The sequence below is a fragment of the Zootoca vivipara genome, chromosome 14 (genome assembly GCF_963506605.1).
Source record: "Zootoca vivipara chromosome 14, rZooViv1.1, whole genome shotgun sequence".
NCBI lineage: Eukaryota > Metazoa > Chordata > Lepidosauria > Squamata > Lacertidae > Zootoca > Zootoca vivipara.
In genome coordinates this window covers 3693124-3720895 of record NC_083289.1, presented here as the reverse complement: position 1 = coordinate 3720895, position 27772 = coordinate 3693124, and the positions used below count along the sequence as shown (strand labels likewise).

General features: G+C 44.5%; 1 protein-coding gene across 1 annotated transcript in view; it reads left to right on the top strand.

Annotated features, from left to right (window-relative positions):
• The first annotated feature begins 4025 nt into the window (after positions 1–4025).
• TRPM1 (transient receptor potential cation channel subfamily M member 1) overlaps positions 4026–27772 on the top strand; it is a 62941-nt gene continuing 39194 nt past the window's right edge. The window contains exons 1-10 of the mRNA XM_060283006.1: positions 4026–4181; positions 5853–6082; positions 9529–9608; positions 10835–11033; positions 12529–12742; positions 13815–13939; positions 19288–19459; positions 22558–22732; positions 24592–24715; positions 26487–26559. Of these exons, the coding sequence (XP_060138989.1) occupies positions 6038–6082; positions 9529–9608; positions 10835–11033; positions 12529–12742; positions 13815–13939; positions 19288–19459; positions 22558–22732; positions 24592–24715; positions 26487–26559 (1207 nt within the window). The 5' untranslated portion in view covers positions 4026–4181; positions 5853–6037. The remainder of the gene's footprint in view (positions 4182–5852; positions 6083–9528; positions 9609–10834; positions 11034–12528; positions 12743–13814; positions 13940–19287; positions 19460–22557; positions 22733–24591; positions 24716–26486; positions 26560–27772) is intronic.

Sequence of the window (27772 nt, the reverse complement as noted above, 5' to 3'; positions counted from 1 at the left end):
CCGGAATTAAGATTGCCAGAAGAAATATCAACAACCTCAGATATGCAGATGACACAACCTTGATGGCAGAAAGTGAGGAGGAATTAAAGAACCTTTTAATGAGGGTGAAAGAGGAGATGATAGATAGATAGATAGATAGATAGATAGATAGATAGATAGATAGATAGATTAGATAGATAGATAGATAGATGATAGATAAACTTTATTTCGGCCATAGGCCCATAATGCACTGCAACCAAGGATAAAACAGTTTAAAACCGACATACATAAAAACAATCAGACAAAATAAAGACATAAAAGAATCAGAACAGTCAGACAAAATTAGTCCCTCATACAAGGAACTTATGTACAACATTTTTAAACGTTTCAAAACGTTTCAAGTAGTTTTGTGGGGCTTTTAGCTATGGTTAAAACGTTAGTACATTGCAGGCCTTCATTTTTCATTACTCAGATCAGAAGGTTACTCGAGCGAAAGAGGAGAGCGCAAAATATGGTCTGAAGCTCAACAGCAAAAAAACCAAGATCATGGCCACTGGTCCCATCACCTCCTGGCAAATAGAAGGGGAAGAAATGGAGGCAGTGAGAGATTTTACTTTCTTGGGTTCCATGATCACTGCAGATGGTGACAGCAGTTCTGAAATTAGAAGACGTCTGCTTCTTGGGAGAAAAGCATTAACAAACCTTGACAGCATCTTAAAAAGCAGAGACATCACCTTGCCGACAAAGGTCTGTATAGTTAAAGCTATGGTTTTCCCAGTAGTGATGTATGGAAGTGAGAGCTGGACCATAAAGAAGGCTGATCGCCGAAAAATTGATGCTTTTGAATTATGGTGCTGGAGGAGACTCTTGAGAGTCCCATGGACTGCAAGAAGATCAAACTTATCCAATCTGAAGGAAATCAGCCCTGAGTGCTCACTGGAAGGACAGATCGTGAAGCTGAGGCTCCAGTACTTTGGCCACCTCATGAGAAGAGAAGACTCCCTGGAAAAGACCCTGATGTTGGGAAAGATGGAGGGCACTAGGAGAAGGGGACGACAGAGGATGAGATGGTTGGACAGTGTTCTCGAAGCCACCAACATGAGTCTGGCCAAACTGTGAGAGGCAGTGGAAGACAGGAGCAGTGCCTGGTGTGCTCTGGGGTCACAAAGAGTTGGACATGAGTAAACAACTAAACAACAACAACAACAACCTGAAGGAGCATCTCCACCCTCAACGTCCAGCCTGAAGGACATCTGACATCTGAAGACATCTGTAGGCAGCCTTGTATCAGAAGGTTTTTAATGTTTAATGTTTTATTATGTTTTATGTGTTGGAAACTGTGCAGAGTGGCTGGGGAAACCCAGGCAGATGGGCAGGGTACAAATAATAAAAATTAATGTCATTATTAATGTTATTATTATAAAATTATTATATATAATTAACGTTATTATTATAAAATGGTATTGCAAAAATGTGTACTTATTTTAAAAATGTGCCTGAGGACTTAAAAAGAAAGCAATCACAAATAGATGTGAAAATGTGGAGAACCAATTTTAGGATTGGAAAATTGAGAAACTAAGAGAACCTAAATCCCCTACTCCATGTCTCCCATTACACTGTACATCCTCTGCCCCCTCGAGTGCAAACTTCATTGCCCATTTCCAGATTGTGCCAATGGGTCCTTGTGCATTCCACTCTTGGGAAAGAGGACTTGCTCTACAGCAGGTAAACCATGCCATTTATGTCAAGCCATCCTCTTAAACAAACTCCAAGCCTAACAGCCCTTCCCACAGTCTAAGTGCAGGCATCCATGAAGGCTAATTTCTGTATCACTGCAGTTTCCCTGGGAGGCTGGCTCTTTTGCCGTTCACCGTCAGCATTCCTTTCGACTATTCAGTCTGCACTTTGCTCTGACCCTGCATGAGTTTATAGTCAATTCAAGTTAGGACAATAAAGAGCACAGCCCACCCATCCTGTGCAAACCCGATTATCAATAAACGGCACCTGAGTGAGAGCAAAGATCAACGTGGGAAACTGCTTTATTGGGAATCAGGCCATTGGCCTATACAGCCACGTGTCATCTGCATTTAACACTAAGAACTGGTGTCTGAGTTTGCTTGTTTTCATCTTTCCTCCTCATCTTTTTTCCTTTTGTGCCATGTATTTTAGTTCGTAAGCCACAGGCCAAGGATTGTCGTTTTTTTATTGATCTGTAAGTAGCACTGTTTTTTTTTTTAAAAAAAAAGCTTTAATGAAAGAAATATGACAAATAAATGTAAAGCAATGCACTTCCATTCTGCTCTGGCTTCTCCACAATGTTATGTCTCAGCATCGTCTGAAAATGCCTTACAGGTCCTTGGTCCATCCATTGGTTCAGCAGCAGCAGCAGCATCTCTTATTTTTTCTCAAGCAGATCACCCCCCTCAGCCTTTGCTAGTAGAGAACCTTCTATCTGCCAATGCCAAGGACGTGAAAAGTGAAATAGTGGAGTATGTAGCCTGAGTACAGCACATGCCTTGACAGCTCCACAATAGATTTCAGCTAACAGAACTGGGGAAGACCTATGCCCCCTGGAGAATTAGTGTTAGCCAGACTGGCAGGCAATGGACCAGGGATCCAAAACTTTGGGTCAGCCTAAGGCCACTTCATGTGACCATGAAGAGCTATGGGTCCTCTCCCCATGTGGATGCTATCTTTGCAAGCGAAACACGCTTTGCTAACCGGAGTCTAGAATATTGTTGGAGTGGGGCTGAGTGGAAGGGATTGTTGCATTTAAGGGAAGTGTCACGCAAAGCAATAATTCTGCCTTTGCCTATCGGCTGTCTGAGCATCTGGGGCAACTAGCAGCTGCTGGTGTCTGTGTTCTGAGCAATATGTTCCCACATGATATTTTGCATTTATTTACAACGTTTTAATCCCTACTCCTACCCACAAGGGGCTTGGTGTTCCCCTCCTGATTTCATCCTCACAACAACCCTGAGAAGCAGGTTAGGTTATTGAAGAATGAAGATGTAGTTTGTGATTGTTTAGCCGGAAAGATCTGCCTTGAACTTTGGGCTTGTATACACGCAGGAGTGGCGAAGGCTTTGCATGCCCCATAGTCCCAGGTCCAGTCCCCTAGTGTTTCCACTTCAAAGGGAGCAGGCCAAGGACAGCTGCTGCTAGCCAGAGTAGACAACACTGAGCTAGACAGAAGATCAGTGCCCTGAATCAGTATCATAGGTGCTGGCTCCCTGGTGTCCTGGGTGCCCAAGCACCCACAAAATTTCCCATGAAGGTGCCAGACACCACAAATTTCAGTGCCAGGGCCATGCACGCTGCATGGCACCCAGGGCCTCAGGGCCAAGCTGGCACTCCTGATTGTTATTGGGTGCAATAGATTTCTTTTTGTGCCATTCCCTGTAGTAGCAATAACAACTATGCTAACACCAAACGCTGTCACTTGCTATTTAAAGTTGGCAGCCATATTCCAAAACCAGCTCAGCCACACAGCAGTAATGATACTGTATGGGGGAGGGATAAGTGTGGTTGTTCCCAGTTGTATGGCCTATTGACTGCTTTTCATGTTGACATCCAGCCTAAGTTCAATTTGCTCTCAAAAGGATTAGATAGAATTAATGCTATATGCCCTCCTTTCCCCTTTTTCCAAAGAATGTTGAGCTGTGCACCTAATGAGGACCCCATAAAGGGCTATTAGGTCCAATTGTCCCAATTATGCAGAGAGCGGTGAAATTTCAGCAGAACAGAGAGGGGTGTGTTTCAGATTAGAAGTTGCAAGCATCCCAAATCCAGCTGGTCTTTTCTGTCGAGCCAGCATTCTTACAAGTTGTTCTAAGCCACTTGTTTGGAAAAGGGAAAGATTTAACAAATTGGAGATTTGGGTGCTATCAAAGTCAGTATGTTGTGCCTTGTTCTGCCATGAGATGGAAACTCCCTCCGGGCAGGGAGATGAAGAGTCATGGGACGTCTAAAGGATTACCTCCAAAAAGAGTCATGAGACCGGTTTGAACAAAGAATCAACTCACATGCTTATCATATGAGACACTCTTCAGAAAGCCTGCGAGTCCTAGCCTTTAGAGGAGATTAAACAACCTAAGCAATAGAAAGGAAAGTGGGACAAAAGCTTAAACTTTAATTCTGGTTATCTCTGTTCAGTATCCATCTTTCCATTCTTCAGAGTAAAATGTTCCATGGAATAACAGGTAGGCTGACTTATTTCAAATTCCTATTTCATCATTGCCACTGAAAGTTATTTACGTGCATTTCATTTATCAAGATGATGATGATGATGATGATGATGATGATGATGATGATGATGAATGTTTTGGATGTTGAAAAAGAGGGTGCAAGAGCTGCAGTGATTTACCGGTACCTTAGGGTTTGTTGAATCTGGCAGAATTACTATGAAAGATATTGCCAGAGAAGATAGGATAGAGTAGCAGTGAAGTTTAGAAGCCAGCATGCTAAAGATGCTTTCATGAACATATGTGGGAATGCTGGAATGAGACCTTGGTATTGCAACACCTCCCCAAATCTATAGCCCCTTCCAGTCTCTAGGATTTAAAAATCCTGACCTCATTGGTGTTTGCCAGGGACGTGCAGGGACCACCACCACATATTGAGAATTAACCACAGTCTTCCCAACAAAATTCATGCTTATCTTAAATTCTTCCAATATTTCTCCTAGGAAGGAACCTCCAAATTTACCTTGATTTTGCTCTTGGCAAAATTTAGTCAGTCAGACGTTCTCATTCCAGATGTAAATAGATAATTTCTTCATTGACTCAAAATTCCCAGTAGCACAATCAGTGTAGCCAAGAAGCAGACAACATTCACTGGACTAATTAACAAAATAGACTGGTGTTCTCCGTAAGTCACAAATGTGTGGAGACACACACAATTTTTCAGAAAAGTTATCGAAACACTGCTTGCTTCCTCTGAAATTCTTGTGAACCTTCTCCTGACCAGGAAATATCCAAATGTCTCTTTAAATTTTAATTTGGGTGGTAACTAAATGAGGACATGCACACACCTTTAAAAATATTTGGAATCAGCTGCTAGAATATTTTTGGAGGGGGCTATAAGATCCAGGCAGATTTTGATAGAACGATTCATGACCAGAATTGTGACTTTGGGTACCTATTTGTGGATTGGTGCTAAAAAAACAAAACTTGCTTTTCTCCAAAGTTATTTCATGGAGGAAGTATATTGTCTCCAAAACTGGCCATGGTTCCCATTTAAAGAGGTAACCCCCTCCCCACCCTGCATGTTTCTCATGCTGTATATTTCTACCCTCCCTTGAGCATCGTAAAAGGAGCCCTGGCCAGTGGTAGCTGGTGGGGTCCTGCAATAGATTCTGATGGGGGGGAACAACCCCCACACCCTTGTTGCCAGGGGGCAGGAGGTGGAGGTGGCAGGAGGCACAAAGTGGCGGGCAGCTGGTGTCAGAACCACACAGATCCTCGAACGCTGGCTTGCTTTTAATTCTGGAAGGGAAGGAACCATCCCATGTGAGTTTGTCCTTCTGGCCTTCATGCACCATCCAAGCAAGCTTTTATTCCCTGGCCTTTACATGGCACCCCAAGGGAAGCTTCATGGTTGAGCTGCCTCCACAGCCAGCTAGTAAGAAATTCAACAAAAGGGGTTCCAGTTGCATCCTCTTGGGAGCTGCAAGATGATGGTGATGCTGAGACAAGAGGACGGTCCATTGTTAACCACTGACCCGAGATGCACTTCCAAAGTGGCTTAAACTTTGGCATAAAATGTGGTGTTGTGGTTGATAGTGACTTTGCTGGCTGTGCTACATCTTTTCCTCTCCTGTTGAGCAGGGTAAGACCCTGAACACTGCCATTAATCTGTCATAATCCTTTCAGAGTTCTTTCATACAAAGGCTCCTGCTGGAAGTATACTTAGTTTCCCCAAACATCCAGGGAGCTATGGCTAGCCGTCTTCCTGGAGATCCCAAGAAGACATCATCTTGCAGAACATCCCCTGGGCATTCCACAATTGTGTAGAGGTGAAGCCAAATCAAGAAGATGCCATTTCTCTAAGACTGTATATGTTTTCACTACAGTGTTTTCAGTGGATTATAATCAAGCTTTCGGTAAGGGGATTAAGCATCCTACAGCAGTGAAACTTCAAAGGCCTACTGTACATATGTTTGTAGGCTTTTCACTCCAGCAATTTATTGCACCTGCTTTTGTCTTCTCATTAACATGAGGAATATGCAGTATGCAGGTACCAGCTATGGGAAGAAATTAGTTGGCTTTTGATGTGGACCTACCTAAATCACACTTCCCGAACCAAAATGCACACCAAAACAGCTGTTCTTTAACATTTGCATTTTTCCAAATTTTGTGATGCTGTTCTCCAACGTAGGAATGCTTCTTTTAAAAGGGGAAATATATTAGGGGGAAATGTGCACAAAATGCATGTATCAGTGAAAATAATGTACAAAAATGCATTATATTGAGGGGAATTGTTTTAAATGTGTGCTTTATACAAAAATGCATACAACAATGTGTATGTTGTGGTGCAACAGTTAAAGTGTTGGACTAGGAGGGAATGTTCACTGTGTGCTCCATGAATGGAGGGTTGTTATGGTTCAATCTCCACATGTGTTGTTGTTTCTTCTAGGGAAATGTAGCAGTTGGAGGGGGGTTGGTTGTGTGTGTGTTTGTGTGTGTGTGTTTGTGTGTGTGTGTGTGTGTGTGTGTGTAGTTGCTTTCCCACCCATGGGGTGGCAATATGGGGGCAGCAGCATTGCATGAGCTCAAGGTGTCTGGCACAGGTGCACATGTGCCAGACAAGTGCACGCACACAAGTTGTGCAGCGGGGGGGGGGGGGACGCCGTGAGCAGAAGAGGAGATTTAGGGCACCACAGATGTTTTGCTGGAGGAAGTCCTGCCGAGCAGCACTTCCGGATTCTGTCTCAGACTGAACAGGCATGGACCTTTTTAGCTCTGTCTTGTACATATATATGTAATAAAACTCTGTAAAAACCAGTCACAGAGTTTGGAGCCCCTTACTCGTGTGAAACATCCTGAAGTCCTGACATCACCATTTGGGAAAACACAGAACAAGGAATCCTAGTTTGGGATAGTGAATGGTTTGGATTACTGGAATCTGGGGATATGCCCTTTCTACCTTCTTCTGTGCAAATTAATAGCAAAAAATTTGCATGGTGCACACTGGTTTAACATCTTCGTTGACTATGGCCCCAAATCTTGTTCCTGGTTCACTGAATTGCATTTGCCATTTTACTGCCCATTCTCTCAATTTGGAGAGGTCCTTTTGGAACTCTTCACAATCTCTCTTTTGTTTTAACCACCCTGAACAATTTGGTACCATCTGCAAACTTGGCCACCTCACTGCTCACCCCTTAACTTTAGGCCATTTATGAACAAGTTAAAATGTGCAGGTCCCAATACTGGCCCTTGGGGGCTCTACATCTCTCTATTTGGGAGAATTGTCCATTTATGCCTGTACAACTCCATTAACCCCAGCTGGTCCAGGCTGGAGGGCACCAGTTTGGCAGAGGCTGCTCTATGGGTTTGCTTTGATTCCAGCTGTAGGTCTACCTGTCAGCAGCGAGTACTATATAGCTCAGTGCCAGAGGCCATGCTTTGTGTGCAGAAGCCCCCACATTCAACCTCTGCCACTTCCAGTTAGAAAACTCAGACAAGCAGGCAATGGAAAAGGCAAGAGCCTTCTCTGCCCCCTCCTAGGACTCAGGGGAGCTTCTACCCATCAGAGAAAGCAATACAGTGGTACCTTGGGTTACAAACGCTTCAGGTTACGCATTTTCAGGTTACGGACTGCGGGAAACCCGGAAGTACCAGATAGGGTTACTTCCGGGTTTTGCCGCTCGCGCATGTGCAGGAGCGCTAAATCGCGCTTTGTGCATGCGCAGAAACACCAAATTGCGGCACACGCGTGTGCTGACGCAGTGCTGCAGGTTCCACTGTACTTCATTAGCAGACCCTCCAAGGCTCCCTATTTTCCAGGGACAGTCCCAGATTTACAGGCATCATCCCAGTTTCTGATTTGATCCTGGAATGCCCACTTTTCCTTAGGGTGTCCCTATTTTCAGTGGAGAAATGTCGAAGGGTATGGAGTTATCTGACCCCCAAGCTGTCTGAAGGCAATCCTGTATAGGGAAGGTTTTTTTTTAATGTTTAATGTTTTGTTATGTTTTTAAATATGTTTGCAGCTGCCCAGAGCGGCTGGAGCAACCCAGTAAGATGTGTGGGGTATATAGTAAAATTATCATTATGGAATGGGATGTCCTTATTTTCATTGGAGAAATTTTCTAGGGTATCCATTAGTTAGACAGATAATCTGGCCTGGTATATAAGGCGGTGTCTTGTATTCCTAGTTGGCTGCTAGGTATACCTGCTATATAACTAATATACCTTTTCCCCATAGGATTCTACCCTGATCCTGAGGACTTTCTCTGCATGCCCCCATTGAGGGAGGCCCAGAGGGTGACAATGAGAAAACAGGTCTTCTCTGCAGTAGCCCCCACCTCACCCGGTTGATGGAATGCTCTTCCCAGGGAGGCCCACCTAGCACCAATGTTATCATAATTTTATTATAATTTTGTTGCTAACAAAGATATTTCCTAGACATTTGAGCAGCACCAATAATATGACACTGTACTGCTAAATTTGGTTGCTGTTTTGTTTAAATAATGCTTATGTGATTCTTACTTTGGTTGTAAAATGGTTCCAGACTTTTTTTTTAAGTGGGAAGCAATGTATAAATTGAATTCACCTAACCACAGAGCCTAGGGCTTGCCGATCAGAAGGTCGGTGGTTCGAATCTCTGCGACGGGGTGAGCTCCCATTGCTTAGTCCCAGCTCCTGCCAACCTAGCAGTTCGAAAGCACATCAAAGTACAGTGGGAAGGTAAACGGCGTTTCAGTGTGCTGCTCTGGTTTGCCAGAAGCAGCTTTGTCATGCTGGCCACATGGTCTGGAAGTTGTCTGTGGACAAACACCGGCTCCCTCGGCCAGTAAAGTGAGATGAATGCTGCAACCCTAGAGTTGTTCGCAACTGGACATAATGGTCAGGGGTCCCCTTTACCTTTAACTTAATCCAGGACTCTGTCTCCACAGTACAATGTAAAAGTTGACTTTCCTAACAGTCTTAAGAGTTAAGCACTCTACTTAGCTGGTTTAAGTCTCTTCAAAATATACTATTCTACTTTTGTTTTTCTTTTGTATTTGTATTTCTTTTTTCTGGGGGGGGGTGATTTGTTTGACTTCCTTCAATCATTGTTATTTCAAATTTAACCAAACCTGCTACCATGTGTCAGGGCAAAGGGGTCCAGTTTCACACATGCAAGGACACACCGTTTGAGACTACATTTGCTCTTTGGAGCCCCTCTGTTCCTGGTTAATAGGAGGTCGGGAAAAGCCACCACAACAGATGCTCTTAAGATGTGCTGCATTTTTGTAAACTAGCTTGAAATACATCCTTTTTTTCGGGTAAACATCACTATCTACCATGTGACATCAAATTATTTTTTCCTTCTTTCCCTCCTCAGGGTCAAAAAGCTTGGATAGAAAAAACCTTTTTCAAGAGGGAGTGTATCTACATAATTGCCAACAGCAAAGATGCTACCAGGTAACCCATCTTCTGCTTCTGCATGTTGGTTTTGCACACCAAACAGGCAATCTTTTGTCAGCAGCAGCAGGAGGAGCAGCCCTCATGGGAAAACCGGGGGGGGGGGGCAGGTGCTCTCCCTCCCCAGCATTTGGGGCAATCACTTTCATTGCTCAGAAACAACTAGGGAGTGTCAGCCAGGATCAGGCTCCAGGCAGCTGGGCTCCAGGATCAGGGGGGAGCTAGAGTCAGTGCAAGTGGAAAAAAGGAGGAAGCTGGTACAAACAGGCAGGTATTGTGTACCAAGGCAGGAGTAGATGGCAAGAGGGCAAAAAGCAGGTGCACATTAAAAGACATGCAGGGGGCAATTTCTAAGGCAGCTAGAAGGCGCAGGGGGCTATTTTATTTTAAAAAATTGGTATTTAGACAGCATTCTACGTCATTAAAATGTTGCGACAGTGTTCAGAAGTTTAGGCAACTTGCTCTTGACTAGGGCTTTATAAGGCCAGGTAAACTGTGACTGGCCCTTGAGGTTAGCTGGCAGGCTGGCTCTGCAGCCTAAGTGGTACCCTTGAAGCAGAGGGCTCAGGCTGCCAGCAACTCAGAAGGTAAGATGCTGGAGTCTGGCTTCTGGGAGCCCCAGCTGAAAACCTTCCCCGCCACCTTATAACTGAGAGAGAAAGGGCAGACTTCTAGATGGTATAAGCAGACCTGACAGTTTGCTGTGTGTCTGCCTGTGTGTGCAGTGACTGCATGGAACTTGGCAGAAGATGAGCATACTTTTGGCCCCAGAACATGCTCTGATACGTGATTTTTATTCCCTCCTCAGGGTCTAACTGATTTGCTTCATCCTTTTTTTAAAAAAAACAACAACCCAAAACTTGAATGCCTGAAAAATTGCCCTGATTAGTCAGGTGTCAGGATTCCCCCACTCAGCATTAAAACTGCAGATGGAAAGCACTGTCTTAAAAGAGAAATCCTCCCCCTTTCTCATTCAGGAGGGAATACCCATTCTAAGAAGTTGCAAGCCATGTGCAGCACCCCAAAACAAAGGAAGCAAGCCTTTTCTTTTTACTTGTATGAAAATATATGCAAAATCAATCCATTAATTAATCTACTAAAACTCCTGTGATCAACTAAGTCCCCGTCCTGCACCACAAGGAGCAACATGCCTAGTAGATTTTTCAAACAAAAAGAAGGGAATTTTCTAAGCTGGCTGCAGGCTCACAGCTGTTCTTTGCCCTCAGGTGCTGCTGTGGCCAGCTTCTTACACAACACATCCCCATTCCTCCGAGTATAACTGCAAACAAGAATGAAGAAGAAGCAACGAAGCAGGTGGATACTCAGCCTGAGAAGTGGTTTGTCAGTAAACACACCCAGGCAGTCCCAACTGATGCCTATGGAAGTCTTGAGTTCCAAGGTGGAGGGCACACCAACAAGTCCATGGTACGTGGAGTGGTAACCTCTATTTCACCAATAGAGACAATATAGCCCAGTGAAGAGAGGGGTAGATTTCCGAAGCCTGGCAAGGGGAATGTCTTTAGAGGGGCTGGGGAAACCCAGCCAGATGGGCAGGGTATAATTATTTATTATTATTATTATATGACCAGATTCCAGTTTTTGTTTCAAGTGAGTTTGGGGAAGTGAATTCTTCCTTTGCCAACTAGCCCAAAATGTTAAGACTGCTGACATTTGTGAAGCAGTGCAGAGGTAAAAGGTGCCATTGAGTTCCAACTGAGGAGGCTTCCCAGTAAGCAAGGATAGGGGAATCCTCCATATAGCAAACGGAGGCGAAAAGGTTGATTAACCTCTTCTTCCTTACATCTGGATTTAGAGATGCGTCTTTGCTGTTGTTACAGCTGTCAATTGTATCATCTTAAGTGGTGCAGTCCTGTCCCCCATAGTCTGCCATTTGTTTAGACTGGGCAAAGGCACCTTGCGTCTTTGGAATGGAGCTGAGCACCTTCCTCCCCCTCCCCTCTCTTACTCTTGAAACATTAGCCTGGTCTTTTATGGTGCCACAAGATGCCTTGTTGTTTTGTCATTTATGTTGCATTTGCTACCTTTGCTGTGTCACTCTGATTCGCCTGTGCACATGATCTTAGAATGATCATAGAATTGTAAAACTGGAAGGGACCCCAAAGGTCATCTTGTCCAACCCCTTGCAATGCCAGAATCTCAGCTAAAATCTATCATGAAACTCTGCATTTCATTATGCTTGGGGCCAAATAAAAAAGAACAGCAGTTGATTTAGGATAGACAATAGAAAATATTTATTCATACAACACATACTTTCCTTTCTGCAAGACCCGGTGCTGTTGGCCAGTGACTCTTATGACTTTAAAAGCCATCTATCAATAGCTGTTAGTTGCATTAGCTGGCAAAACCTCAATATTCAGAGGGATTGTACCTCCAAATGCTAGATGTTGGGGAGAAACATTAGGAGAGAGTCATTGCCTTCATGTACTGCCTTGTGGATTTGCTTTGTGTGCACCTGTTTGGCCAGTATGGGAAGCTAAACTTGGTGAACTTTGGATCTGATTGAGGAGCATCTGATACATATATACTGCTTAATCAACAAAACCCTCTAAGTGGTGTACATAAAACGACATGAAATATTCTTTTAAAACACTATTAAAATCACACTGCAGAAAACAAATACACATAACATTTATCAAGATATAGGTAAAACCAGCAGTTTTGCAACAAATTTACATAATAAAATTATATGTCTGGCCAAGATGTTTTTAGCAGGCACCGAAAACAACACAGCAAAGGCACCTGCCTAATATCAGTGGACAGGAGTTCCAGAGTTGACAGTGCTGCCACACTGAAGGATAAATTTCTTGCAGACGTTAAGTGGCATTTACAAAGGGGTAAAGAGATCCTTTAAGTAAACTGATCCCAGCTGCTAAGCTGTTTGTGTCCACCTGCCTTGCAGTACATCCGAGTGTCGTATGACACAAAGCCAGACTCGCTGCTCCACCTGATGGTGAAAGACTGGCAGCTGGAACTCCCCAAGCTCTTAATATCCATCCACGGGGGACTGCAGAACTTCGAGCTGCAACCCAAGCTGAAGCAAGTGTTTGGGAAGGGCCTCATCAAGGCGGCCATGACCACAGGTGCTTGGATCTTCACCGGGGGAGTCAGTACAGGTGAGAAGTGCACTGTCGGCCTGCTTATTTATAGGCTCACCTTTAGTTGATGGAAACTATTAGCCTGTCCCCAACATAATGTTTTCTTGCCAGGATGGTGGGGAGAGATGAGCAGGGATTTAATCCAAGGGGCTGTAACTGTGTCATTTTCTTGCAGAATGAATTAACTGTGCTCAGTGTGCTCTTAAGGACAACGCAGACTTCCATCCCCTTTCTTCTCCTCCTTTGGCCTGTGCTAGGAGCCTTGCCTAGCCTTGCTAGGAGCTGTATAAATCCCTGTTTAAGAACCATGTCTGCAGTCAAGGTTCAACAGACAACACAGTTAACAAGACATTTTTATACCATTTTCAGTTTCACATGGGACACCTCAGAGAACAAAACGAAACGATGACATCCTGCACTCTCTTATATTCAACCTTTGTGCATGTGGAGCTTCTTATTGCCAACTTTTGAGTTTTAAAATACTAAACCACCTCAAAACAGACAGAGTCAGGGCAAAAAGTGGAGTGTCACATACAAAGGTGGAAGAAAAGTCATAACCTTGCAAGTTATGTGAAAAGCCGGGCCAGTTGCAGTGGGTTGCATGTGGAACCACGTGGAAGTCAGACTGCCAACACTGGTTGCTAGATAAGGCAGGGTTTTTATTGTGCTTGTGATAGAGGGAGGCTGGGAGGGTGAGGGTGAGAGCAGACCTTTAATGAGCTGTAACTCTGAGGTGCCCATCCAGGCACACAACTGAAATGGAATGGGACTCAGTCCCAGTTAATAAGTTCCATCACTTTCGTTGGGAATGAGTCAAGACTCACTTTTGCTGGGTGGAGGCTTAAAGTGCTCAATTCTTTCTAAAGACTTGGTGCGTTTAAAACCTTTTAAGCAACCTTCCTGAAAACGTTGAGGAACATGGTGTCTCCTCCATTAAAGAAGATTCATAGAGCAAGTGCTCACTGGAGTATCTTAATAAATGAGAAAGGAAGGGGGGTGTTCTTACTGGAGAAGGCCCTCTCTGTCTCCCTCCGTTATGTGTGCAGCTGTCCCACAGGGAAGACTCTAACGGACTCGATCCCTCCTGTAGGTGTCATTCGCCACGTTGGAGATGCCTTGAAAGATCATTCTTCCAAGTCCAGAGGACGCATCTGTGCCATAGGAATTGCTCCGTGGGGCATTGTGGAAAACAAGGAGGATCTGATTGGGAAAGATGTAAGTTCCCACACTTTCTGTGGATTTTTGCCAGATTCTTTTTTTTAATAAACAGTTTTATTAGATTTTCCCATTTAAATACCTAACCCATCTTCCAATTATACAATATAAAAATATCAATTAAACATTTTTCCAAATCTTCTGCCAAATTATACAAATTTAGCGACTTCCCATGCTCCAGACTCAGAAGGCCTCTGGCCCTCTTTTTACGTTGCAATTCTTTCCCGTTGTCCAGATCTTATTCAATAATCTTGTTTTCCTTCTCTTCTTTTTTCCAAGTCACTGAGTCCCTTCCAGCTAGCAAATTTTAATCAAATCATATTTAACTCCATATGAATTTATATTATAGTCCCCTTTTATGATTTTAGCATAGTCTCCTCGCACGCTGGCATCCTGCCAAGACCGTCTGTAGATCCATAAATCTTCTTTACAGCTAGCGACCCCAATCCTCAAACAGTTCCAATAAATCAGATGTTTCTGCACACAGCAGCCTTTTTAGGGAAGGTTTGCCAAGTCACAACCTTATACACAAATCTAATGTCTTTATTTATGGTTCCCTCCTCCTTTGACTGCTGTTACGACCGGTTGTCTCTTAAGATGGCTGAAAGTGCTTTTAAAGCTGCGTCATATCTCAGCAGTTTCTTGACAGGTTTCCAACTGCTAACGAGCTTGCGTCTCTCTGATATCCATAAATTTAGGGAACCTTCGACCACATTCCAAACAGATCCTCGATTATAAACTTTGATTATTATTTATATTTTCAATTCACAAGTCTAATTCCGATTTCGCTTGCTTTTTTAAGTAGATATAAAACACAATTATAAAATTCCAGCCTCCCCCTTCTGTTCCGTCGCATACCTTCTAATCTGATAAAAGACATTCTTCAATCCTTTGTTTTCTCAGTGGCTGTAGTTTGCAGTATAAATCTCCTCCTTTGTCTGAAGCATGTCCACGACTCATATCTAATTTCTCTCTTAAATCATGGAGCTTGTTTTCGCTCGTAAAGATGGTGTCAGGGGGATCTGAACTCCCACGGGGGCTTTCCACCCAGGGCCCCCCGCTTCTCCCTTCTTCCAAGGTTGAAGCTGGTAATGGGCCACTGCGGGTGAAACTGCACACCCCCATACCCTGGGGGGGCTTTGGGAGGCTGCATACTCCCCTCGGCAGCCTCATAAATCAGCCTGTGGGGTCGGAGAGATGGAATTTTCAGCCATCTTCTACTGCGATCCAAGCGGAACTGATTTTTGCCAGATTCTCTTGTTCTCACTCCCTTTGATTTGCTGGGATCCCTTGATTCTTATCAGCAAATCAGATAATGCATTAAAGGGTTGCTTGTGCAGCCTTATGCAGCACTGCATCCAGGGGTCAGGGCAGGAGTTTTGAAGAAAGGGAGAGGATGGTGGTTGGCACTTTTTGTGCATTCTTTTGTCAACCATGTTACAGGCAGAAATCAACAGCTTAGAGATACGCAGCACCATGCCCATTCATTTAAAAGGAGGCAATCTTCACAGAGCTTTGAGCTTTGGAGGCCATTCTCATAGGCCACATTCACACAATACATGTAAAGCACTGAAGTTTATTACGGGTGCTAAGAGTTGTTAGGGGACCCCCCCCCATTCCCCTCTAGAGAACTCCAGTTCCCGAAGTTCCCTGGGAAGAGGGGTTGACTGTTAAATCGTTCGTTTTCTCTTTGCCTTTAGCCACCTTTAGCTCAGGTTGAATGTAGCGCATAATAATAATAATAATAATAATAATAATAATAATAATAATATGTGTACCCTGCTCATCTGACTCGGTTTCCCCAGCAACTCTGGGCAGCTTACAGCATATATAAAAACATAGTAAAACATCAAACATTAAAAACTTCCCAATACAGTGCAGCCTTCAGGTGTCTTCTAAAATGTGTGTACTGTAGTTCTTTATCTCGACATGGTGCAAAGCAGGACTGGTGTTGGGCATAGCTTCAGATCCCACAAGTCGCGGCGGCCATTTTGGAACTGGGTGGAGCATGCTCAGAAGCGACTTTTGATGCTGCTCTGCCCAGTTCCGAAATGGCTGCAGTGCGACTTCTGGCGCAGCGGCCATTTTGGAACTGGGCAAAGCAGCATCAAAAGTCACTTCTGAGCATGCTCCGCCCAGTTCCAAAATGGCGACAGCGCTACTTCCGGTCTGCTATTTCCGGCCCAGTCCCTTATTTCTCTGACAGCAGCTTGGCAGGTATGCAAGTGTCCCGATTTTCCAGGGACAGCCCCAGAATTACAAAAGCCACCCCAGCTTTTGATTTGATCCCAGAATGTCCCTATTTCCTCCACTAGTGCTGCCTCCACCAAGCTCAGGACGATGAGCCGGCACTTCTCCGGAACGACTGGGGTGGCAGCTGCGAGGGAGCAACCTGTGGCCTCTCCATGGCTGCTGGAGAGCAGCTGAGGAGGAAGAGAGGTTGCCACCCCAGAGGCCCAGTCCCAGCTCCCTGGGTGGGAAGAAAGGAGGAGCAGAGCACAAGGGGTCTTGTTGTTTTTAATGCTTTGTGCATCTGCATCTAATCTTGCCCCTTTCTAAAATTTATTTATTGGTGTGTGCTTTTCTTTTTGTAAATCCAGCAAAGAAAAAAATAAAACTAAAACCAGGATTTTTTTAAAATATATTTTATTGAAGTTTTAAATTAAAACATACAAATCAGTCAAACAAATTAAACAAATCAAGCACACCATACAAAACATACAAATCAAAATCATACACATATACATAAAATCAAGTAAGCACAATCAACACTCCTCATTATCAAATCGTATGCCCAATACTCCAACTAACATACCACAGAGTTGTTGATTCTCTTAACCTATTTTTATATACAGTGGTACCTCTACTGACGAATAACTCTACTTACGAATGTTTCTACTTATGAACGGAGCTCCATCCGCCATCTTGGATGCGGTTTAGATAGGATCTTTGCTACTTACGAATTTTTAGATAGGGTTGCTTCGACTTACGAATTTTTTCTCCCAATGCATTCCTATGGGATTTGACTTACAAATTTTTTTGACTTACGAATGTGCGTTCGGAACGCATTAAATTCGTAAGTAGAGGTACCACTGTAAAGCTATCAGTATCACCTCGATATAACTCCTCTCCAATCACTAGATTTCCACTTGTCATGCTCTCGAGTTATTAGAATATTTTTCCTTTACTGCTTTCCAATATTTCTTATCCCTATATTCAGCACTTTATTTCACATATCGCTTTTATATTTTGATTTTTATCAATATGGAATATTAGAAGTAGACCCAAGACTGCAGTGTGGGGCATTGTTTTCTCATATGCTCACCAAATTTTCCCCAACTTTGGTAAAATTTTTGGTTGCTGCATCCTCTGATTTAATCTGTTAATTTAGCCAGATCTATAAAGCTAAATGCCTTCTCTTGCCACTCTTTGATTTTTGGTACCTCTTGCTTCTTCCAGTATGTTGCAATCAAAATTCTTGCAGCAGCAGTTGCATAAAATTTTTCTCTAAATAAACTAAATAAAACCAGGATTAAGAGGTTTTCTCAGGATGGTGGTGGGCGGGCGTGCTGTGTCCTGTTGCAGAAGGGTGGTGGAAATGTTCTGTAGGGAGGGGGGAGAAAAATGGGAGATCAAGGAGGATCAGTTGGGGGGGGAGTGAGAAATGCCTCTATTTTCATCTGAGGAATGTTGGAGGGTATGGAATGAGCCCCAGCCCCAGGCGTTTCCACTTGCAAACAAATGTGTGGATCAGAATATGGATTAATCAGATTTTGCACATCTCTGGACAGTGTTCTCGTCTCTGAAATGTATCAAAATGCAATTTGAAATACATCTTTAAAATTTAATCTGTTTTTAAAGAAATGTTTATTTTGAAAGGAAATAAATATATATTCCAAAGTATGTGGTGTATGAATATGCAAATATTCATGGAAGTTTGAGGAGGGGTGGGGATGCAGTGGGACAGAATAGGTTTATGCGCAAACACATGCAACAATGACATTATGCATTGTCAAATCCACATTTAAAGTACCAGTAACCACAGTTTTCCTTAATTTTTCAGACATAAACAGGACACTGCTTAGTATGAAAGAAATCTCCTCTTTGCCGCTGTGCCAGAGGAGCAGCATAGTATGCAATTCTGAGTATGGCTGGATCTCATTCATCTAGTGCTTTAGTATTAGGTCTCTTGTGTGCAGAAAAAAGCAGAATGCAAATATTAGTATCAGTAAATGTTAGTGTTTGGAGTCTTGCGGCTTGGATAGCTGGAATAGAAGAGGAGAATTCAACAGCTGCATTTTTCTTATGCCTGTATGACAAGCTGCAGCTAGCAAACAGGATGAAGAGCTACCCAGTTGCTGAAAGCTACAGTCGTACCTTGGAAGCTGAATGGAATCCGTTCCGGAAGTCCGTTCTACTTCCAAAATGTTCAGTTTCCAAGGCGCAGCTTCCGACTGGCTACAGGAGCTTCCTGCACTCAGTCAGAAGCCACAGAAGCCCCATCAGATGTTCAGCTTCCAAAAGAACATTTGCAAACCGGAACACTCTCTTCTGGGTTTGCGGTGTTTGGGAAACAAAATGTTCGACTGCTAAGGTGTTTCTCAACCAAGGTACGGCTGTATATTCATCATGGCCACTGAGATTGCCATTTACTACTCCAAAGACAGGAGCCTTTTATACTAAGCTGTCTTTCACTTTCTGAACGTGGCTTCACTGGAAATAGTGTCCAGAGGGGAGGTCCACACCGCAAACAGTTTTATACCAATATAGCTTTATATCAGTGTTGGCTGAGCAGTGAGATCCTTAGCTTCAACTTTACCTCACACACCCACGAATTAAGCAAGCCAGAACCTTTTTGCCCTCCCTTTGCAATAAGAAGATAATAATCCTGGCCTACTTTGCAAGCGAGTAAGGGCCACTGACATAATGTACTTGAAATGCTTCAAACCCTCTTTAAAGTGCCATGAAAATGCCGAGCAATTCAGAGCCCGTGTGGAAGAGCGGCAGGGGGGAGGGCAGCCTAATCTACTTCACAAGAAGAAAGAAAATAGAAGAATGGGGGTGCTGTGTGCTGCCCCGAGAACTTTACAGGAATAACAACAAGTAAATGAATAACTGCCATGGTTCACCTCCCCAAAGGATTCTGGGAATTATAGTTTGGCAAGGTTTTTGAGAGATCTCTAGCTCCCTGATTACAGTTCCCAACGATTCCTGAAGGAGATGAAATTACTGTTTAAACTAGTTGAAGTCCAATATTCCCAGAATCCAGATGCAAGTGCAAATCTGAGCCAGTTTTTATTTGTTTCTATTTTCTTTTTAAATTAAAAATGCCCTTTTCTTTTTGACAGGTGACAAGAGTTTATCAAACCATGTCAAACCCACTAAGCAAACTCTCTGTGCTCAACAGTTCCCATACGCACTTCATCCTGGCCGACAATGGCACCTTTGGCAAATACGGGGCAGAAGTGAAGCTGAGGCGCCAGCTGGAGAAACACATCTCACTCCAAAAAATCAACACACGTAAGTAACCAGAGATATATCGCTCATTCACAAAACAGGTCGCTGCTGAGAATAACCTTAGGGGTATAATAACCCCCTATCAAAAATCTGTATAAGATCAATAGACCTTACCAGGGCTGGGCCAGCAATGAGGTAGCAGGATCCACAGGGCCAGCAGATCTGCCCCCCCCAAATGTATCACTCGTAGATCCTTATCCCCCCCCCCTTGTGCTTAATGTAGAACTTCACTCCCCCTTCTTCCTGGGAGGGGGGAATTTTGTGGTTCACCTGAGATGCCAAAATGTCTTGGGCTGGCTCTGGACCTTACTGAGAGAAGTCCAACAGGAAGAGCATTGGCATCTTTCCTCTGGGATGCCCTTCCTCCCCCCCCCACCCCGGTGCTCTTTCTGTCAGAGTGCAGGGGCTGGTGACTCGGCTTTGCATCCCCTGCCCAATGCTATCCAAGAGTGATGAAAGTGGCTGGCAGAGTGGGCTATATTCGTGGTGGTGAATGCAAGTGTATCACCCCGAGCAAATGCAGCAAGAAATCGTGGGAAATCCCAGTTTCCTGCCATGGATGCCTATATGACGCCCACGGCTGGTAAACACACATTTGTTGCACTCACACGTTATACGTATTGACTTGTAAGTGCACATTTATTTGTTTATTGGCCTCAGCTGCCAGCACTTTCCGTCTTCTGTAGATGTGCAAGCGCACTGGTGGTCTGAGAGATAAGTCCTGAGAGGCAATATACCCTGTATAAATAGAATGGGTCCTCTTTCTTTCTTTCTTTCTTTGTTCTTTGTACACTGAATTACACTGCTGCCTGTGAAATCAGTGCCCTGAATCTGAAAACATACCAAAACTAACAGGCCTTCTGCTGCCAGACCCATATTAAAAACTGTGCATGGATGCTAATTGCTGCCCTTGTTGGCAATTCTGGCAGAAAGGCGGAGGCATCTGCTGGGCACATAGGTTGACTTGTCAGCTCAGGCTCAGAACCTGCTCTGGTGCCCAGGCTCAATCCCAAAATATGAATTACGGAGGTGTTTCTCTCCCTCTCCTGTAACTCGAGAAGAGTGGCTTATCCCATGAAAATGAGAAGTGGTCGTTTTGGGACAGACAATAATGGGATTCAGGACATAAATATGGAGTTTGTTGCCACAAGATGTGAGAAAATCTTAGTTGTCTTTAAAAATGGATAAGAGAAAATCATGGAAGAGGAGATGAGGCCTGTCTGTGGCTTCTTGCCACGATGACTCTATGGAGCCTCCCTGTTCAGAAGCAGCAGGCTGCTGAATACCAGTTGCTGTTGAACAACAATATGCCCTGCTTGATCCTCAGAAGCAGGGCATTGGACTTCGTGGAAAGCATGACCTCCATGGGGCTGTCCCTGAATATAGAATCATAGAATCATAGAGTTGGAAGAGACCACAGGGGCCATCCAGTCTAATCCCCTGCCAAGCAGGACACACCATCAAAGCATTCCTGACAGAAGGAAGGAGACTCCACCACACTCCCTGGTAGCAAATTCCACTGTCGAACAGCTCTTACTGTCGGGAGGTTCTTCCTAATGTTTAGGTGGAATCTTCTTTCTTGTAGCTTGAATCCATTGCTCCATGTCTGCTTCTCTGGAGCAGCAGAAAACAACCTTTCACCCTCTTCTATATGACACTGTGAGGGACAGGAGCTATAGACTGCCCCCTCCCATCGTGACAACCAGTTCCTCTCCGAACACAAGCGGGAGCGGGGAAGGAGATGAGTCCAGCGGGGAAACAGGAAGTAGGGGGCAGGGCTCTGACAGGGTCACAGAGCCCCTGCGCCGACCGGGAGAGGAAGGAAGGGAGAGGGAAAAAGGGAGGCAGGAAAACACGGCTAGAAGACCCCTCCCTCCAGTTCCGGAGCTGCGCATGAAGAAAAGGGGGAGGAGATTGGGGATTCCCAGACTACTTTGTTGGAAAAAGACGCGGGAATCCCCATTCCGGGGTACTGACCCAGACTGAGAACATGTACATTGTACAGCTTCTGCACTGTAAATAGTCTGCACATAATAAAAGCATGAAAAGGCAACGTGTCGGAGTCGTTACTCTAGAGTAGCCGCCAGCGACCCTGTGACAGACACCCTCCAACTCATAGTCGTGGACATGCCTTAGACCTGGTGTTTACCTCTATTTACCAGTATGTGAGTGATCTGACACTAAGTAAAAGCAAAACAATTCTTTGGGGATTTTTTTGGGGAAGCCACAACAGTTTAAAGTGGTAGTGAAATGCTGTAGAGGTATGGTGGGAATTTGGCCTGGATTTTGTTGGACTCTGATCAGCCAGTATGGTCAGGGGTCAGGAATGATGGCAGCTGGAATCCCACACCATGGGCCAAGCATGGAAGGCCACTAGGTTTCTCACCTCTCCCTAGAGAGGAGTCTAAAGTAAGCGTATTGCTGGTTTGGAAGTAGGGATATGGTGTTCAAAGTGTTCTCTCCCCCATCCCCCATTTGTCTAATGTGCATTAAGAAGGCAATGTGGGGTTTCGTCTGCTTTTTTTGTTGTTCAGCTTTTACATCTTGAGACTAATCTCCTTATAATTCTGCCTGACCCTCAGCATTTAGAATTTAAGCACCTACTTCCTGAGGACATATCATGCCAAGTGCAAGATAATTATTTTTCTACTTTTAGTCCTCCAACTTCCTGACATGTGACCAAGTCTGCCTGGATCCTGTGACCTATGGGCTTCCCTTTGTCATCCTATGCCTGGAGATCACAGTGAGGCAGGGACTGCAAAGGGGGGCTCAGCTGTCAACGCCGACCGACCATTATTTGCATCCTAACAATAAACAGCCAATAGTGCACTTTAGATGGCTGTCATTTTGCAGGCAGCATGTCTACACAACAAACTCATGCCATTTCTATGCCACTGTAACTGCTGTGTCCTCTATTGAGTTTTACGAGCAGGCTCTGCTGTTCATCAAAAGTACTGTACAATTTCACAGATTATTCAGAAGCTTCTCCTTGTCTCATGCCCTGGTATTTGTACAGCATCCTGCTTCACTGAGAACCTGAAGTTTCCACTCTTTCAAAACATTCACTTGGTGTTTAATGGTCTGTTTGGTTTGTCCTACAGGGCTGGGGCAGGGGGTCCCTGTGGTTGGACTGATAGTTGAAGGTGGTCCCAATGTGATATCCATCGTCTTGGAATGCCTGCGTGAAGAGCCGCCACTTCCTGTTGTGATCTGTGATGGTAGCGGACGAGCGTCAGACATCTTATCGTTTGCACACAAGTACTCAGAAGAAGGAGGGTAAGAACAACTGACATGTTAGAATTGGGGTAACGTAGTGGTTAGGAGACTGAGTCCCTATTCATACATAGCGCCAAAGCATGCTGTGACCAGCTACACAAACACTGTGTGCACACTCTCCTTCCTCTTGCTTACCTTATTTCCATGTTCTCGAGAAACCACAATTTGCCACTTATCACTGAACCATTATTTAGCACTATGTGAACAAGCCTGATCAAGCCATGAGCTTGAGTGCCCCCACTCCCCCAGCACATGCCAGAGGAGATGGGAAGCACCCTGGTTTAATCTAACCACAGTTTGCTGCTACATACAAACTTCGACAAACTATGTTTAGTTTCAACCTGAAGGAGCGTTTCCACCCGCATCGTTCTGCCCGGACACTGAGGTCTAGTACCGAGGGCCTTCTGGCGGTTCCCTCGTTGCGAGAAGCCAAGTTGCAGGGAACCAGGCAGAGGGCCTTCTCGGTGGTGGCGCCCGCCCTGTGGAATGCCCTCCCATCAGATGTCAAAGAGAAAAACAGCTACCAGATTTTTAGAAGACATCTGAAGGCAGCTCTGTTTAGGGAGGCTTTTAATGTTTAATAGATTATTTTATTTCATTTTTCTGTTGGAAGCCGCCCAGAGTGGCTGGGGAAACCCAGCCATCAGCCACAGCTAAACCATGATTTCTGATCTTGACTTGTTTTGATGAACCATAGTCTAAAAAGAAACCAGTTTCAGCTTTGGAGATAACAACACATCACAGTGAGCTTAAACAGGGAAGTGGACATCTTCCAATCTCTTCCTTGTGGCTGGACTGGATGAGGAGAGGGGAGCTGGGAGTACTGAAGCTAGAGGCTTGTGCACGGTTCCTCATTTAGTATAACATCCAAACCAGACTGTTATGTTCAAACAAATCAAACTACAGTTTTAGCTGTTTGGTGCATGTGAGGACTAGGAGAGGAGGGAGTGCACAACGGAAGGCTTATTTGCATGGTGCAAAACCTGAGCTGTTGACCGAGGTTCCAATATTGTCTCCTCTATGAACTTGCTGGGAGTCTCCCCAGCCCCTCTGAGCGGCTCCCAATCAAATATTAAAGCAATACAGCATTAAATATTAAAAACTTCAGGTGTCTTTTAAAAAGTAGGATAGCTGCTTGTTTTCTTGACATCTGTTGGAAGGGCATTCCACAGGGCAGGTGCCACTGCCGAGAAGGCCCTCTGTCTGGTTCCCTGTAACCTCACTTCTTGCATTGAGGGAACCTCCAGAAAGCCCCGGTGCTGGATCTCAGTGTCCAGGCTGAATGATGGGGGTGGAGATGCTCCCTCAGGTATACTGGTCCAAGGCTGTTTAGGGCTTTAAAGGTCAGTGCCAACACTCTGAATTGTGCTCGGAAATGTACTGGGAGCCAATGTAGATCTCTCAGGACCGGTGTTATGTGGTCTCGGCAGCCACTCCCAGTCACTAGTCTAGCTGCCACATTCTGGATTAATTGCAGTTTCCGGACCTTCAAAGGTAGCCCCACATAGAGTGCATTGCAGTAGTCCAAGCGGGAGATAACCAGAGCATGCACCACTCTGGCAAGACAGTTTGCAGGCAGGTAGGGTCTCAGTCATCCATCCTCCAACCTTGGACCAGTCACTGCCTCTCAGCCTAACCTACCTTGAAACAGTTACAATTGGTTAAATTGGTTAAAATTATATAATGAAGGCTGCAATCTTATGCATCATTGAATTCAGTGGGACTTACTTTGAGGAGAGCAACACAAGTTTGTACTCCAAGGGTTGTGTTCTGAAAACCAAACAAACAAATCCATTTGCCTTCATTCCTGAAGTCTAAGCATGAAAATATTTGTTTTTTGTTTTGTCTCTTGACATTAGCATCATAAGTGAGTCTCTGAGGGACCAGCTGCTTGTCACCATTCAGAAAACCTTTAACTACAGCAGGAACCAAGCTCACCAGCTGTTTGTTATTCTCATGGAGTGCATGAAAAAGAAAGAACTTGTAAGCATCTTACACTTCACTTGCAGAACCAATTGAGTATCAGGGCCAAGCATAGCATGGGGGACACTTCTCAAATGAGAGGCCCTGGGCACATTCTTTTTCAAGCCAAAACAGCCAGAACCAGATCAAGGCCGCTGCTGCACAGTGGGAGGAGAGAGCAAACCCTTTCCTCCCTGAGCCAGCTTCCTGCTGAAAAATCAGACACCACGCGGAGGAGGAGGAGGAGGAGGAGGAGGAGGAGGAGGAGGAGGAGGAGGAGGAGGAGGAGGAGGAGGAGGAGGAGGACTCGTGATGCAAGCCACAGCCAGGGCAAATGATGAAAGGCACCTCCCAAAGTCTGACCCACCTTTCTCACTCACAACCTCCAACCCTCACTTCTCATTTGGACCCAAGAGTGAGGTCTGAGGAGTTCCAGGGATAGGCAGTGTGGTGCCTGCCGTATGTTGTTGGGCTACAGCTCCCAAAATCCCTGACCATTGGTTTTGATGGCTAGAGCTAATGGGAGCTGGAGTTCAACGTTGTTACCTTTAATAAAACTGATTTGTTGCTGAATAATGATTTGGCACATCAGAGAGCCACTGCTGATCAGTGTGGGCAATATCGCCCTAGATCAGCCTTCCCCAACCTGGTGCCTTCCAAATGTTTGAACTATGACTAGAATTACGGACTAGAAAGACAAATGCGAAAAGGTGATTATATATGTTACTTAGCCTGACGCCATTTGCATCTGCGTTGGAAAAACCCCTATTAACTGGATTTAAGTCAATACCATTATTTGGCTAATTGGCATTTTAGGACTTGGCCACCCCTTTAGATATTTAGCCAGTCATGTGGCACCACCATCTGGGCTAGTGGGGAAGCCCTTCTGATTATATAATCAGTCCATCAAGCTTCTTAAAGGCCTCCATCAACAAATGACTTATTTCGCATCTCCCTCCTCACAAAGTAAAGTAAGCAAATTACAGAATGTACATTTTTTAGCAATAGCAATTAGAGGACTTTTCCTCTTCTATTTATTTGTTTTTGAGAATAAGTTAGGAGACCAATTTGATCAGATTAAATATAAATCCCAGTGTCTGAGGATAAATGGTCTCCCTCTCCCTCTCTCCTGTGCCAATTGAATGATACTCTTTATGGCTTTGCAGACATCTCCAAGGACCATAGCAGCATATTATTTTAAAACCAAGGCTACAATCCGCGGCTGAGTGGCACAGCAGCCTATAAGGCCGCCTTATTCTACCCAACTATGCTGGTTGGGGCTGATGGGAGTTATAGTCCAGAACATTTGGAGGGCACAAGGTTGGCGAAGGAGAAAAGCTCAGGGCAGAGATGATGGCAAAGTCCCCCTTGAACCAATCCTGCTGATACTCAACTTCACCCCACCATTTTAGTTCCTGCCAATGGATTTGCCATGCAGCACAACTGTGTTGTGCAAGAGGCATGCTCAACATCCTTGGAAGCCCTTCCCTGTGTCCTGTCTCCATCTGAGGCCTGGCGGATGGGCATGCACGATGACACGGTTTTCTTGGTGGCCAGACCTCATCTACAGAACACCATGTCCTGGGAAGCCTGCCTAGGGCAATACTTGCCTGACTTCCTGAGCATGACCAAAATTTGACTTTGGGGGACTGCTTTGGGGGATATTGTGTTCAGTTGTTGGGAGCATCACTGATACATGCAAGCAGTAGAGCTACACAGAAGAGCAGAGCTGCACCAAAGGGATATGGAGGTATTGCTTACGCTTTCCCATCACTTTTTGCTGAACTTTTAGATCACCGTGTTCCGCATGGGCTCTGAGGGGCAGCAAGATATTGAGATGTCCATCTTAACAGCTCTACTTAAAGGTGAGCTATCCAAGCAAGAATACAGAAAACTGATGAAATATATCACCTCCATTTGCATATCTGGCTAGCAACCCAACTGACTCATGGATCTCTAGGTTAATTATGTACCAAATGTTAAATGTTTATTTGGGCTCACTTAGATTATAGAGAAGCCCAGTATATAGAGGCTACGTCTGCTACTGAATTTTCCATTACATTCTTTTTCCTAAACTTTTCCTTCTACCCTGGGGTCATATGTGCTAGAAGATATTGTTTTTCCTTTAATGCAACACAATAAATTACATTGATGGCCACTTGTGCTAAATGTTTAAACACTGATGGGAGGAGAAGTATGCTAATGAAGTTTTTTGATAAAAAACTTTTTTTCATGTCTCAGGACACGGAAGAAAAGAGGAGCCCTTCTTTGGTTTTAAAATTTGAACATGTTTGACAATTGGCCTGTTCCACCTTCTGCAAGTGGTTTACGCTGAATACAGAGTAGGCACAACCAGTCACATTGACTTTCTTCATGCACGATGCAACATCTATGGTCTGCTCTATGCAGCAGCACTTGAACCAGCCATCCCATACACAAAGGCCACTATGTGACCTATAGTAGCAGCGATCTGATTTGCTGTGACCAAACAAGAGAACAGTGGTATATGTGACAGCCTGTGTCTTCCTCAGTCACCCTGCCTTTCAACTGTAAGACAGCCACAATAAATCACGGTGCTGCACAGTGAGAAGTATTTCAGCAGCTTATGCAAAAGTTCAGAGGACAGTGCTAAAACGTTTACTCTTTCAACTCAGTTCTTTGTATCCAAGCCATTGTTTTTGACAGCAGCTGCTACAGTCACCCAGAAGCCTCTGGACAATTCAGAAGTTCCTGGATGAGCAAGACATTAATGTTGCAAGCATGTGTGCCTCCCTGCATTCTCCCTGCATACCTTCTATGTCAGACATGCATAGTAAGCATACCAGTGGAGACAAAGGAGATATGCAGGTCCCCACCAATTCTATATTTTCAGTTCACTCAGTTTGCCAAAGATATGAAAAAGACATATCTCATTCTTGCCTCCCAGCTGAAGCTGCTGTTTCTTGTAGCTTTTGAAACTAACAATTTGATATATTTCTTGACGGAGGAAATACTTCCATCATAGTGAGTAGGACTGGAGTTCTGATTGGGTTTTGCTTGCTTGCTTGTTTAATTGGCAGAAAGCTGAGATTCTATACA